Source organism: Channa argus, chromosome 12 (assembly GCF_033026475.1).
Source record: "Channa argus isolate prfri chromosome 12, Channa argus male v1.0, whole genome shotgun sequence".
Classification (NCBI taxonomy): Eukaryota; Metazoa; Chordata; class Actinopteri; order Anabantiformes; family Channidae; genus Channa; species Channa argus.
The window spans coordinates 16,486,651-16,501,366 of record NC_090208.1 but is presented as its reverse complement, the minus strand read 5'-3'; the positions used below and the strand labels follow the sequence as shown (position 1 = coordinate 16,501,366).

The 14,716-nt window shown below is 38.6% G+C and overlaps 2 protein-coding genes and 1 non-coding gene across 3 annotated transcripts; 1 reads left to right on the top strand and 2 right to left on the bottom strand.

Annotated features, from left to right (window-relative positions):
* Positions 1–2,490: 2,490 nt before the first annotated feature.
* b4gat1 (beta-1,4-glucuronyltransferase 1) lies at positions 2,491–7,385 on the bottom strand. Its single transcript, XM_067525247.1, has 2 exons — positions 5,954–7,385; positions 2,491–4,683 (listed from the first exon to the last, which is right to left on the bottom strand). Exons 1-2 carry the CDS (start codon positions 7,055–7,057, stop codon positions 4,492–4,494), a joined length of 1,296 nt encoding a protein of 431 aa, XP_067381348.1. The 5' UTR covers positions 7,058–7,385; the 3' UTR covers positions 2,491–4,491.
* A 240-nt stretch (positions 7,386–7,625) lies between these two features.
* On the top strand, positions 7,626–7,707 carry trnas-gcu (transfer RNA serine (anticodon GCU)). Its single transcript has one exon. It is a non-coding gene; the product is annotated as a tRNA-Ser (tRNA).
* A 1,401-nt stretch (positions 7,708–9,108) lies between these two features.
* pfdn2 (prefoldin subunit 2) lies at positions 9,109–14,638 on the bottom strand. The gene is made up of 4 exons (XM_067524845.1): positions 14,481–14,638; positions 11,133–11,221; positions 9,778–9,901; positions 9,109–9,580 (listed from the first exon to the last, which is right to left on the bottom strand). Exons 1-4 carry the CDS (start codon positions 14,559–14,561, stop codon positions 9,389–9,391), a joined length of 486 nt encoding a protein of 161 aa, XP_067380946.1. The 5' UTR covers positions 14,562–14,638; the 3' UTR covers positions 9,109–9,388.
* Positions 14,639–14,716: the final 78 nt, after the last annotated feature.

The following is a 14,716-nucleotide window of genomic DNA, read 5'->3' as shown; positions in this document are numbered from 1 at the left end:
AACTGCATTCCACTGCATGAAGACTATAGAGTGAGAGATCCCACCATAAGCAGGAACTAGAGGTGGCTATAGCAAAGATCTGGGAGAGCAGGGAAAATACATAGTCTGACAGATACATGTCTGCTAATGTGACTGTGCCACAACATTTCATCGGATGCAAAGGATTTTCTGCAGAATATCAAACATAATGATTTTTTTCATGTGCATCTGCCCGATCACGTTTGGCTCCCCAAACTCTTGGCACTGTGTAACATAAGTTACACATAATCTAACATTCATTATATTAGATTGAATGTGCTACAGCTGTAACTGTTCAAATAATTAGTTGTATATGATAGTTATGATCTATTAGTGTCTCCATTCTGTTATATTCTAAATACTACTGAGAAACTTCTTTTGACGAATAATTTTTTCAACAATATATATAGACTATATTTAAAAAGCTACAGAGGCACTGCTGTTGTGAGAGTTGTTGTGAACCCTACTTTTAGACAAATGCCCAGCTTGTCTATAATCCATAGTTCAGATTTATTGTGCAGCTCATCACTCACTAATCTTCAATATTGCCTACTTTAGCCCTGAATCAGGATGAAACACCACAAAAGGCACAGCACAAAATGAAAACCTGTGGCATTGCATGTGGAGGATGGTCAAAACCTTTATGTATCCAAAGAAATCACCTAAACACCTAATGCTGGTCAGCCCTGACTTCCTATAGAAATGAATGAATGAATGAATGCAGCTTTCAAGTGTCCCAAACAAAGAAGTGTCTCTTGGTGGTCTGGGCTGGACACGCAAGCGTATAACTGAAAATGGCTTGTACTGTCTCCTCGAACAATTCTCTAAACCGTTTGTCCTAATCACTTGGAAATCCTTCCAGTCAAGTGGCTCATTAGAAGAAGTCGCTGATGTTAAGCTGAGTGACATAAACATGCTCTATAAACTGCTGTTAAACATGCTACAGTGAACTAACTAGCAAGTCATTTGTACCCATGTCATTTTTTGAATTCCTTTATCAGTTTGGGTCACTGACTGCCCTGTCTGTCATCCATTCATTGACCCATAAAGAGAAGCCTGTATGTCTACAGAGCCTGTTTGTTGACCCTTGCTCCCGCTGCCCTTGCCCCTCCACCCCCTACCCCCTACAGAAGCCATGGAGCTCTCCTGGCCTTAGCAGGGCAGCTAATCTAGATGGCGGGAGGACTCCCTCCTGCTAGCACACACAAGAGAGGGCAGCCCTAATTGCTCATGTCGTAAAGCTCTCTGACCCAGATAAGCCTTTACTCCCCAAAGCTGTCGAGATAAAACCCACTTTACCTCACCAAACCTGCCTCTCCTGATCCACACAAGTCAACCCCCCTCCCTCCCAACATCTTCTGCCACATTATTAACACCCAGAACAGGGGACAAGACATTGAGCACTATCAGCTGACAAAACCTTGTCAGGTGAACACCAACTAATTATTTTAGGAAGTGTATCCTGCAGAAAGATGCAGCATACTTTTTAATATAAATGTAGCTTAAATTAGAGATAGGCTTGGATAAAGACAAAAAGAAAACAGTTTTATATGCATGAATAAAATAATGACTTCCTAACATGAGTGATAACAGATCTTTGTAGAACAATGTAAAAAAAGGACTTGATACATGGCCAGCCAATATAAAGCCAAAGCACAGAGTTGCGTGCTACTAGTCCTCGTGTGCCTGGCTCATTATTCAGCCCGGTAATGCAGGCTAAGCCACAAAATGCTAATGTCTCGGACAGTTGTCAAGTGCTGAATATCACACGTGCTCTACTTTCCTAACAGATGGTCAGCTCAAAGACCAAGACTTAAACAATGTTAAAGCTATGCAGACAACAGGTACTTTTAATTTTTGATGTCACCTGTCTAAAACTGGCTTTTGTTATTGGTTACTCTGGTGGCAGAAGCAAGAAATAACTGCATCACAAAGAGTCGCCGCATTGGGAACTCCTTAAAGTCCGCTTTAATCACTAAATGGGAGCTTTTAATTGGATGCTTGACTCACCCTGTAATCACCCATCACATGCTATTGGTGCAGCGATGCCTTTAAACCTCCATCTTAAGCCATGTTACACCACAGGTTAATGTAAACTGTGTCAAGTGCCCAGTGAATGATACTCCTACTCGTGTTGTTCTCACCTAGATTGACGGGCTACGCGAAATATACACATTACTACCAAACAGTTTGATTTCAAATCAGAGAAATTTTCTTTATAATTTATGATTCAAAAGAACATGATTGTCATGTTTCTTGGCCTTTAGTCCTTTGCCTCTCATTGAAGTGATACTTCTAGAAACACTTTTGACTTTTCTTCATACTTACTTTACATTACAAATCCCTCTGGTGAAGTTAATTAATTGGATGTGTGCTCAAAGATCTTTGTGATGTTGTTTAGTAGCAGTAACAGACTCATAAAACAGAATCATAAAAGGTATAGATATATAATTATAAATAAATTATAAATAACTAAAAACCAATGAGTGTCAGCTATGGGTCAAAAAACCAAGTAAGTTTAATAAATACAAAAACATTTTCAAGTATGGAAAGGACAACATCACATCATTACACAAAGTCATTTGTTTTAAATTGATCTCACTCCAAAAATAGTTCATTACAGTGGTTCTAAATAAATGTATAGTTAAAATTATTTTATGCTACAGTTTTTCTGCGTGAGGTAATTAAAACGGATTCAACAAAGTCCGGGAAACCATTTTCACAATAAATATTTCATAAACACTAAAAGTAAGGAGGCGAAAATTATCTTACCCCCAGACACCCCACCCCCCACCCCACCCAACAAAGCAATTACATAACTATGTAACAATTAAAAGTAACAAACAACATCTTCAAATGTGATCTTAGGCATATTCACTACATGAAGTGGCAGTACAGGTGTAACACCGTTTGGATGTACCAGTAGGCAGAACATAACAACTAGTGGTGTAGATAAGCAATTTAACATAAATATTTTTAACACAGGCTGCTTTGTTGTTGGTTATGCATTTTTTTTGATTATGCATCATTTACTCCACTTCAACTATACTAGTGTCGGATCCTCTGTGTTATAATACAGTAGTTTTCCACAGTCTTGGCAAATAGCTAGTGTTGTACAATGTCTCTGTGTGATGGTCCTCAGTGCTTCGCTGTCCTCATGATGTGTGAGTAATCACCTCAGACAGATTGAGGCAAAAACCAGCACTCACAAGGCTGCTGGAAATGTCGGAAATGTGCTGACAGCTGTAGTGCAGAGTAAATTCACAGCCCTCTGAGCACCAAACAACACTGGTATTGTATAACCCCTGTGTTCCCCTGTGGTGTTTCTAACACTCGCTGCCGGCTACAATACAGTGTGGTCCAATAGTGTTAGAAAATCTGTCATATTATCATGTAAACCAGCAAATAATTAGAACATTTAAGAATTTAAGAACACAAAAAGTTAGGATATGTAACATGACAAAGAAATAATTTAAATTCTGCACTGTTTGTAGGTCAGCTTCAGTCATATTTAGGCATTGACCATGTTAACTCTTTTGTACAAAAGGTCAGATCTCATGAGATTGATCCACTAAAGCACAAGTTCAGAATACGTTCGGGTGCATTTGATTTACTCAGATCATTTCCTCACTTTCTTCCTTGCTGAGAAATCCTGAGCAAACTTGCTTAAAACAGATTTCTAATCTTGTGCAGATTTTTAATAATTTCTTCTTGTGTTTCCTAAACTTTCTCATACTGTATAGGATAAGGTGAAAATATTGATTTCTGATGTGGCCTTAGGGTTTTGAAAACCACTACAGCAACTGAGCATTTACCACTCTAGTGCCTGTTGCCACCTGGTGGTCAAGCACTGATTGGCACAGAGTTCACAAGAACTGAGAGGTCATTTCTTTTTACATGGACAATATTACATTTGTGAAAATCATCTGGAACAAGGCCATACTTTTGTGAATGTTCATTTTTCTTTACAGTAAAAAAAACTAACTTCACTTTATAGTTTATGCCAATTTTGTCTGTTCTTTTGAATAAGTAGGGACTTATTGTGTTGCAATCCAATTTTGCACATATTTTGGTATCTGGACAAGCTCATAATGGATTAGAATAGAACATGTAACAGAACATGTTGATTAATGAAATCTCGATTTCGACTTTGCATTTGATTCAAAAGACAAGTTGGCAACTGAAGGATCACTTTTTCCTTTTCAGCCCTACTGTCAGGGTGCTCTCAAATCCCCGGAGACATTTCCCTGCTGCTCGTTTTCGGAGAGACCTGAAATAAACCCAAGAGTTGGGTTTGCTGAAACTCATACTGTGCCATCATCACAAGAAATCAGAAAATGTAGGATATTTTGGGCAAGGACAGCCTGACTGGAAGTAAATCGGAATCTGGTTGAAATAAGGATTAAAATGTTTGTCCGTCATTTCAGCAAAACACTGATTTTTTTAAATAGCGATACAGGCAGGATGCATCTTTCAGCATCGTCGAGTGGAGGACGGGTATTTGGTTTTCAGGCCTTCTTTGAAGCTGCGAAACAGAACCCGGTTGCGTTTGTTCTCCTCGTCTTTCCTGGCATGGAACTCCCCCTGGATTTTAAAGCCTCGATGCACCACAAAAGCTGAGCTCAGCACAGAGAACCTGTATCCGGCCACATGGAGCTCGCAGGCCTGCAGGGGGATGCAAAGACAATACATAAAGGCTGATGTGTAAGTGGAAAATGATGAGAGGGACAGGAGAACAGGTAACAGGCAGAAGAAATGTGAAACAAATTGAAGGCAATAGGCAGGAGAGGTGAGGGGAAAAAGAGCAAAAAGAATAGATCGAAACATGATAGAGATGCAAGATGTCAAATATGAAGCAGCCCTGCCAAATATGCTTACATTTGTTTAAGCCAAGCTCCAAAATCACTCGTTACTTTGCTTCCCACTAGAATTTCCTTTGTTTTTTATGTTCTGATGATTTCATTTGTGACATCAGTTGGCTTTGATGATTGCCTTTGTAGTTTAACCTTTTAAGTTTGTTTTCCAGTTGTCAGGGAAAAATGCTTAGCAATGGTTTTGTTACAAGGGAGTTCAGCTACTGAAAGGAGCAAAACTGGACTGCAACTGTCCTGAAGCGAGCAGTAACTGGAGCAAAGAACTGACTACAAGGTAGAGGTAACAGCAAAAAGGTAGAAGTGAAATGCTCAGTGTGTAGCTGTGAAGGCACAAGGTTTCAGTTTTGTGGATTCAGCCATACTTTGAGAAACGAGCTCTGTGAGTTTGCTATACTTTGAGAAACTTGTTTGATGAAACTGTTTGTGAACATGTTTGTGAGATTACTGTTCGAAAACTTATATGTACAATTAGTCCATTATCGGCTAAGTTAAGAAACAACTACAATAAAAGTTCAATGTTCCTCATATGATACGAGTAAGATCGCCTCTACACCTTTTTTTAGTCTGTCAATCCGTGTGACGTCTCATGCCCAGCCCAAAATCTACTCTGCAGTGTTCCTAAAGTCAAAAATGAATAGTTTGATCTCAAACTCTTGAGAATAATGGCTATTTTACACTACAGTTAGAAAACAAATGTTCATCGGCTTTTATTTTAAAGATCAGTTGTTCAGGAGAGTATTGTGAGTGAGTTTCACGACTTCTTGTTCTGCAGGTTTTACAGAGGACAATATTTTTGCTTATACACTACTCTGATATTCTGATATTTCTGATCTATGGATCAGAAATTATCCATGAATCACCTAGTGATTTTTACAGGTAATCACCTCATCAGAAAGCAGCATGCAATGCAATAAGCACTGAAACACTGACCAGTTGGACATGTGCAATCAAAAGTTTAGAGGTCAAATTAATTTCACCTGTAAAGGTTATAGTTAATTTTAGGTGCATTCTAAAATTTCACCTGAAAGTTGAATGTGGAGAGTAGTGTGTATGACACTGACCTGGCTGATACGATTGAAGCCATATTGCTTGAAGCTCTCATCATACAGGGGCACAGTGCGGGGCCCAATGTAGAAAGGCTCCCAAGGGTCCCCCCAGGTGAGTGTATAGGCAACTTCCAGGGTGCTTGTCCCTCTGACATGGCTGTTAACCCACTGTGAGTAGTTTGTGGGGGCCTGACAGCGAGGACACAGCTCTTCATAAAACGGTCGGACCTCACCGACCTGGTAAAGCTGAACCAGTTCGGCCTTGGTGGCAGGCATCTTCCTTGCGTGGCGGATCTCAAAAGCAGGCAACACATACACCTCGTCACTAGCGGGCAGATGCCGCATAATCATGGCCTGGAACTGCTGATGCAGGTCAGCACTTGGCATCATATCGATGTCAATGACCAGGATGTAAGAGGATTCAGTGCCACCCCGGGCAACATTACGAAGAAGGTTGTTGGGGTAGGAGATGTTCCCACTAATAGCATAGTTCTTGTATTTATCCCGGTGTGTCTCCAGTCTAGAGAACACAGAGGCACAGTCCTCAAGACCCAAAAAATGCTCACGGTCTTGCTCAGGGAAACTGGCCATCTCTCCCGAGAGGCAGACCAGGTGGAAGTCCACCAGGGCTTGGATTTGAGGGCAGAAGAAGCTGAGTGCATAGGCCAGAGCTGTGGCATACTTGACATCTTGCCCATGTGCGAATATGGCCACAGAGAGTGAATTCTGCCATCTTTCCAGAAGAGATTCTAGGTGATGCAGATTGCTGATGGTTGTGTGTGTGGCTAAAGCCAGGACATTTGAGCTGGGGTCTGATCCTGGTCTCTGATTTGTAGTGAAATCACTTTTAATCAAGTTCTTGTACACCCGGTACTGACCAGTATTATCAAAGATCCCACCAGTGGACAGTGAGTATCTCAGGCGCTCCTTCCGCGAGTCTTTGTCGGGATGCGCATTTTTCTTGGATCCAGAGCCTCCGAAGAGCTCAGAGTATCTGTACCGCTGCTGCTTACCGTGAAACTTGGAGAGGAAGGACAAGTATATGAGCTGCAGGAGCGCCACAATCAGCAGAGCACTCAGCACCACTTTGAAGGCGGAACATTTCTTGGAGAGATGCATTACAGAGAAACTACAAACACGCCAAAAGCTGTATACAAAGCTGGTCCAAACACCGGAGCAGGCTGCTGCTTCTGTCGGGGCTGGCTATTTCTGTGTAGCTAACGTTATCTACATCGCTACCGCACTGCTGACATCACAGTTTAAACTGCTGGAGATGCACTAAATACAATGCATATTTTGCTGTTTAGTGGCACTGCTAACTCAGATTTTAATACGGCTGTCGACAGCAGAAATAAAACGACGAAAACGATCCAGTTTCTGTGATCCCCATCAAAACACAGCACTTATCATATTGTGCGCAGCTCCTGCTGCGACCGCGGCGCATGTCGATGTGTAATGACCGTAAATCCTGAAGTAAAGGCGCCGCCAATTTACGTCCTGGGTCGCTAATAACTGCTAACTTAGCTGTGAACTAAAAAACGTGCGATTTCAAGAGGGAGGATCCTTTTTAAGCAACTCGTGATTTTACGTGAGCACAGGGGGTTTTAGAAATAAAGAATGCAGGTGTATTTACAATAACATTATCGTTCCTGATAAAATGCACCAGCTCCTCCGTTGATATATATGTGACGAGGTGGCCGAGTGGTTAAGGCGATGGACTGCTAATCCATTGTGCTCTGCACGCGTGGGTTCGAATCCCATCCTCGTCGGATACAATTTTCAGATTTTTTTTTAGTTATTTTGTTTTACTAATTTTAACCCATTCTTTAGATAACTTCAAGATGACAAAATGTCTTTCACAGATATGTGCTACTTACAATTCATTAGTTACTGTTACGTATTTTCTTTATGAGTTGAGTGGAAATTGTGGTTTTTCACACAGCCAAATACAGAAACACTTGCTGAATTTGCCCTGCCCTAATCCTCCTGAAGTAAGTTACATTTACTATTTACAGGTGATGGTACAGTGGTTGTCTAAGAACATCTGTTACACTTGTATTATGATGCACCAGTTAAGACAGACAAACCTGGGAATAAGAAACATAATAAAGATAGAATAAATTAGCACTAATTTGATCTGACTCCAGGGGCTCTTCAAACGCAGGGTGACTTGAACCTTAAGACAGACAAACCTGGGAATAAGAAAGATATAATAAAGATAGAATACATTAGCACTAATTTGATCTGACTCCTTAGCACTAATTTGATCTGACTCCAGTGGCTCTTCAAATGCAGGGTTACTTGAACCTCTGTCTGCGGTTTGCAATCCACATCTAAACTATTCAAGTCACAGATGTAATATTAGGTTGTAGACATAAAATATACCTGAAATGTTTCAGATAAGTCTTTAGGATGGCACAACAGAAACTGTTTTATCACCAATACTACATAACCATGGCAAGGGCACATCAAGCCCTTAAAGGCTTCTCCTTCACTTAGACTTAACAAGCCATTTTTACCACTCCAAGTGTGTGTTACAGCTTCAAAACAATAAGACAAATCTTAATGTGTTTTCAAGTACAGGGCTTTATTATTAGGGGTGGTGAAAGGAATCACTCCTAGTAACAGTGAGCACTTTAGTAACTAATCAGCATAAACTGACTTCACATGAGTTTCATGAATAGAAACCCAGCGGCCTTTCTGTGCATGGTGTGTGAAAAAAGTGTTTTTGAATCGAGATAAAAATGTTTGACAGAAGACGACTTTAAATAAGGCAGACGACTTCATTATGACCCATAGGAACCTATTTACAGTATAACTGCTTGTTCGTGCTTGTGTGTTGTCAAAATGGCTTCCAGCACCTGTTCAACTCTTTTACCCCCCTCCCCCAAAAATTCAAGCTCTTAGTCCAAACATTTAAGTGTACAATAAACAAAGCTTTTACTTAAATAAGATGTAACCACGTGGACTCAGGTTGTATGTTAATGGTGTTTCTACACGCCAGGACCCTGGCAACTATATCTACATGTGAAATTAAGTTCTGTAGTTTTAGACTAATAATATTTACTATTGGACCATCTGAAGCTTGTACACGTATGTATAATGAAAAATAAAGCCCTTTACCTCACTTTACCTTACTTACTCACATATAAATGAGCACACGTCTAAAATGAGCATTCAAAGTTTTGAATTTAATTAGTGAATTTACAACACAGCAAAAGTAAGATTCACTGAAAGGCAGATGTATGACAATCTTCAATTTTTACACACTACCATTTACACATAAGCAGCGCCCTTTATGTCCACTGCAGAGCACTTTAATACCAAATGCATTTTGTGTAGCAGAAGGTTTTCCTTTAAAGAATTCAGTTATGAAGCTACGTTTTTTGGACTATTTTTTTCAGTACTGCAGAAATTGAAGGCCCTACTGTCACTGTCTATTATTACAAACTATGACACTAAAACACCAGTAGCACTTTTCGACCCACCACCTTCACTGTCTCTAGAGGACGTCGTTGGCTGGCTTTGTGTCTCTCCTTCACCCTCTCCCACCAACCGGATGTTGTAGCGTTCCCTGTACTCCGTGAGTTCCCTTCCTTTTGCTTGCATCTGTGTGTTGATGGACTCAACAATTTTGGAAATCTGTTGGGTGAAAAAGCGAAGAAAGTGAGACATTCTATTAAGATGAAATAAGTTGTTTTTCCAACTGGAGCTTCTACTGATACATAATACACTATATTTTGGGTACTGACTCCAGGCTTTGAATACTTTATGCTAGTGACGTTTAAAAGTAACAGTCTATGTAATATTAATCCCCCTGCCTTTTTCTCATCCATTACCTGTTCTTTATTGTTTTCCAAGGCTGGCAGAACTTCTTTAACTGTCCTCTCCACCAACACCCCTCCAACTAGACGAAAGCATTTCCTCGAAGGATCCACTTCTTTTAAGGTGTCAATTACTAAGCTGAATTGAAGAACAGTGATTTAAAAATTAAAATCAATTCTGTGAACATATATTAAAGAGCCACACAGCTTGTAAGTGTTCCACTTATTAAAGTGTTATTCAGTTTTTGATGGTAAAAAAATATGACTTAAATATAGTAGGCAGATATCCTGAATTCATTATTTAAAATAGAGCAAGTCAAAGAAGGTGTTGCGAGTACTTTTAAAAAAGTTGTGACGATGTGCAAAACCTAAATTAAAACAAAGTGTAATGATTTGCAAATCTAAGCAACCCATATTTTATTCACAATAGAACATAAACAACATATCAGATGTTAAAACATTTTGCATGACCCTTAAGGTTTTGCAGAGTTTAAGAGAAACACTAAATGTTATCTTAAAGCATAATAATCTCACCAAGTGAAACAAATGAATCTAGAGGTCAGTTCACACAGAAGATGTTACACTTTACCAGATGGACAATAAGGGCCAAGGTATACTTTTGTATAAAATTGTGTCCACGCATAACCCACACTGATTCGGAGTATTAGGTGTGCACATTGCCAGAGATTAATACTACACATGCTTTCACATACATACATACATACATACATAGATCTGATGGGGCAGTAAAACGATCTCATCTGCAGCTTCAAATGAGCCTGACCCCAACCTGCATCTACATACTCATCATTTATGTTGTTTTCTCTGCCTTGACCTTAAAATTTACTTTTTTAAGTGCTGCCATGGCTTCTCTCTATGTTGTATAAATAAATGAGAACATTTCAGTGAAAGATATTTAGGTAAGTATTCATGAAAAGTATTCATTATTCCCATTCTCATGGGGTGTTGTTTGTAGAACTTTGAGGAAAATAATGAATTTAATCATTTTGAAATGCTGTAACAACAAAATGTGGAAAAAGTTAAGCACAGGGATTTTTTTCTCTGCTTTCTGGATGTCAGAGGCTCCCAACCCTGGTTCTCAAGGCCCACTGCCCTGGTTGTTTTCCAGCTATCTCTAGCCAAACAGTGTGCTACCTACTGGATCTGGTCTAGTGGTATGTTTGGTAAACAGCCAGTACCAAACCACTAACCGTGCCGCTAACAAAACAAAGATGCAATGAAAAAGGACGGTGCAACCTTGTACTTTGAAATCCAACACGGAAAAAGATGTTACACACAACAGCTGACATTAGTTCACCAAATCATAGAAAAAGAAAATAGCTAGCAAAATACACAAGTCAGCTACCAACCTGTGCTCGTTGATCTCCATCTCTAATTCTGCAGCTTTAGAAGCCATACTGCGCTGTTCCTGACGCATCCTCTGAAATGTTGCAACAACCTGTTGCACAAAAAACCACCAACAATATCAACACTAAACTTTTTGAGGTACAGTACATCAATTTATTTAAACAGTTAAATCAGTACTATATTGATGACCCGATTAAAGAATTTAATTATTTTTTTTTTTTTTTTTAAATATACTAGATTTGAGTGTTTTCTGTTATGTAGAGTGCATTTTAATGAATCAGGAGGTTTGAATATATGGCTAATATTCACGCTAATCCTTTCTAATAAAGTGCACCAGATATTAGTCATTAGCTATAGCCATACAGCTAGCTTTATCTGCAAAGTTAGGCTTTGGACTTATTTCCAGGCATAAACACTTTCTTATGACAAACAAATTGGGGCAAAGCCACTAATTTTGAGTACATGCATCATGTCCATTTTGTGTTACACTAACACTGTACTTCAAAGTCAGTATTCTTTAGAGCTTAGTACTATACTCTTAATTAAAAAATTCTTATTTACTTAGTAGATTAGTTTTACTCATACAAAAAATATATGACCATTATACAAATTAGTTAGCTGAACACTTAAGCATTGCTTAATTGTTAACAATAAATTTTAAATGTTAATAAGTCCCCAGTATAATAATAGTCTACTAACCATCCTGCAAGAATACTTTTACTTTTCTGGAGGTTGAATCATGTCCACGACTTGCAGTTGAAATGATTCAACCTTCGAAAAACCAGCCCTAGATGACTGAGAATCTTCAACGACATACTTTGACTTTTTATTAGGGCTCAAGCAACTATTTTCATTACTGAGTAACCTGCAAACAATTCAGAAAACAGTAACACCCATCCCACAACACTAGGTCACATTGGTAAACATTTCATCCAGCCAACAGTTTCAATATCATATTGAAATGATAAACCAATTATCACAAAAGAATTGTAAAGTAATCTCAACAGTGATCATCTTGACTTCTTGTTGCACCTCTACCTTTGTTACTTTTGATTACAGCTGAAACAATTTATTAATAAATCAGTTGGTTAAAGATTATTTTGTGTTATTTCTGGTAACTGATAAAATGTGATTACATTACTGGAAAAAGTATATATTGTCACCAGTTCCAAGCTTTAATTTTTTTTTCTCCTTGTAAATATCCTGTCTGAATGTCTCAGTTTGAACCATGTTAAACTGTGACAGGCATTTTTTAAAACCAGAAACGTAGAATGTTAATGGTTAGTGGCAGTGCAACCTTCAGTACATTTTGGCGGTAAGTTCTTATATGTACCTTTTCAATAAGCATTATTAAATAGTGATATTAATGTTACTGATTTACTTAAGATAAATGAAATAAGTTATGCCTTCGTGTTTCTTACATTAGTAAAAGAAGGACTAAGTGGTCTTCGGTTTTAAAAATACTGTGGTGTGTTAAAGTTCATCCTCAATATATTTCAAGGGAGAAAACTAGACTTTACTAGATTTGTTGTGCATTACGGACAATAATCATCATTATCATCATTTTCAGTGTTGTTATTTCAAAAGGTTTGTGACAGCCGATGGTTCACAGGAAATTGACAGACTAAAGTTAGAGACAATGTGCAAAGTGCATGCAGCATGGCACCAGGGTTAATGAAGGTTGTTTTTTCATTGTGTTGTTAACTAAATATTTCAAACCAACTTCATAATCATTGCGTCTACTCATTACATACAGATGATTTGCTTGTGCAATAAAATCATGTAACATGCACTTATAAGGTGTTGCAGCATTTTGTCCCTAAATAGCTTCCTAATTTTTGAGCCCAAACCCAAGCCACTTTTATTGACATCTGGGCCCCCTCCTGCTGCATGCACAACCTCTAGATTTTGATTAAGACTTTCTCACCATTGCAGTTAATTATAGGATTCTGTCTCGGAACTCTCTCGGACCAGCCTGTTTTTTTTTTCCATTTGCTAATATATCCTACATTTATAATACATCAAATTCTAGAGATCTTGCATGCAGCGGGAGGAGCCCCAAACATCAATAAAAGTGGCTTTAAGTGTGTCCGACAAAATTTAAGGAAGCTATTGGAATAAAACTCTGTAACACCTTATTAGTACATATTGCATGTTTCTATCCAAAAAAATAAATAAAATAAACATACATGAAAAATAGGACGTGCATATACTCAGATAAGTTTAAAGTTGATCTAAAATATCTAGAAAGCAACTGCATTAAATCTCAAAAGTGACCTTAGATCGTACTTATGTCTTTATTTACATTTAGTCCTTTGGCACTCTTTATTACACCGCTATTGTCTAAAAATAGGGTGCAACAGGCCACGTTGCGAGCCATTTAATAGAAATCTGAAGGTTGGTGCATGTTACATGATTTTATTCCAAAACCAAATCATCTGTATGTAATGAGTAGACTCAAATGATTATGAAGTTGGTTTGAAATATGAAGGAAACACCACAAAGAAAGGGAGAAATGAGGGTAATGAGAAAAACATTTATTAACCCTGTTTGGAGATGGTCCCTAACTTCCCTCTGTGATTTCTCTGTGAACCAAAATGTATAGTTATTAACGAAGTTTACAGAGATTTTGATTTACAGTATGTGTATATATATATACATATATAAAAATCAACAGAATAGTGGTAGGGGAGGAATAATTTTTTTTTTCTTTTAATTATACAGAATTTTATAGTTTTATTGGCCTTTGTATTATCTGAGTAGTACATTGACTGTACTGTTGGAGCTACTTGGACAAAACTAAGAGCTGAGGATTTTTGATACAATTTACATTTATGTATATGAAATTCAGCTAGTAGAATACGCTTGAAATGCCGATCGTGTGATAAAGAAAACAATTGTGCGTCATCAGAAACATTTTTGCACGTAATGCACAACAAATCTGGTGGAGATTAGTTTTCTTGCTTCAGAGGATGAACTTCGCCAAATGTCTGAACTGTCTACACCACGATGTTAAAAAATAGCTTCTACTACTGCTGTTGGGTGGAGACCCACACCATCCCATTAGGGGACTATGCTACCTAAAATACAACTAATCCCTTGTCAGAACAACAAACCAAGGACAATGTGTTGTAAAATGTAGATAAACGCCCAAAACGCTGTCCCTTGGGGTGATCCTGATGTGTCGCTTTGTGAAAAGAATCTTAGCCGGGTGATAGCGGGGGTATATGCTAACCTTGGCTTTGGCTAGCTGAGAGTACGATTAGCGGCATTGGCTTCACCTGACACGGCTGAGCAAATGCGATAAGGACTGTACAGAATGAATTGGACCGAGATATAAGTGAGAGTACCTGTTCGGCCGAAGGACCGGACTGTTTCCCACCAGCGCTGTTACTGGACTTGCTACCCGTGCTGCTGCTGTTGGCTGCCATCTTGGAAGGGTGTTACTGAGAAGGACCCCGAGCAGGATGTGCAAAGCTGCCTCGTGTGATCACCTGTGTGGAAAATGCAATCTACACTATGAGTGATATATTGTTGCTTTTATTTCATTTATAAAGACAAACGATATCGTTTTAAGAATAAAATC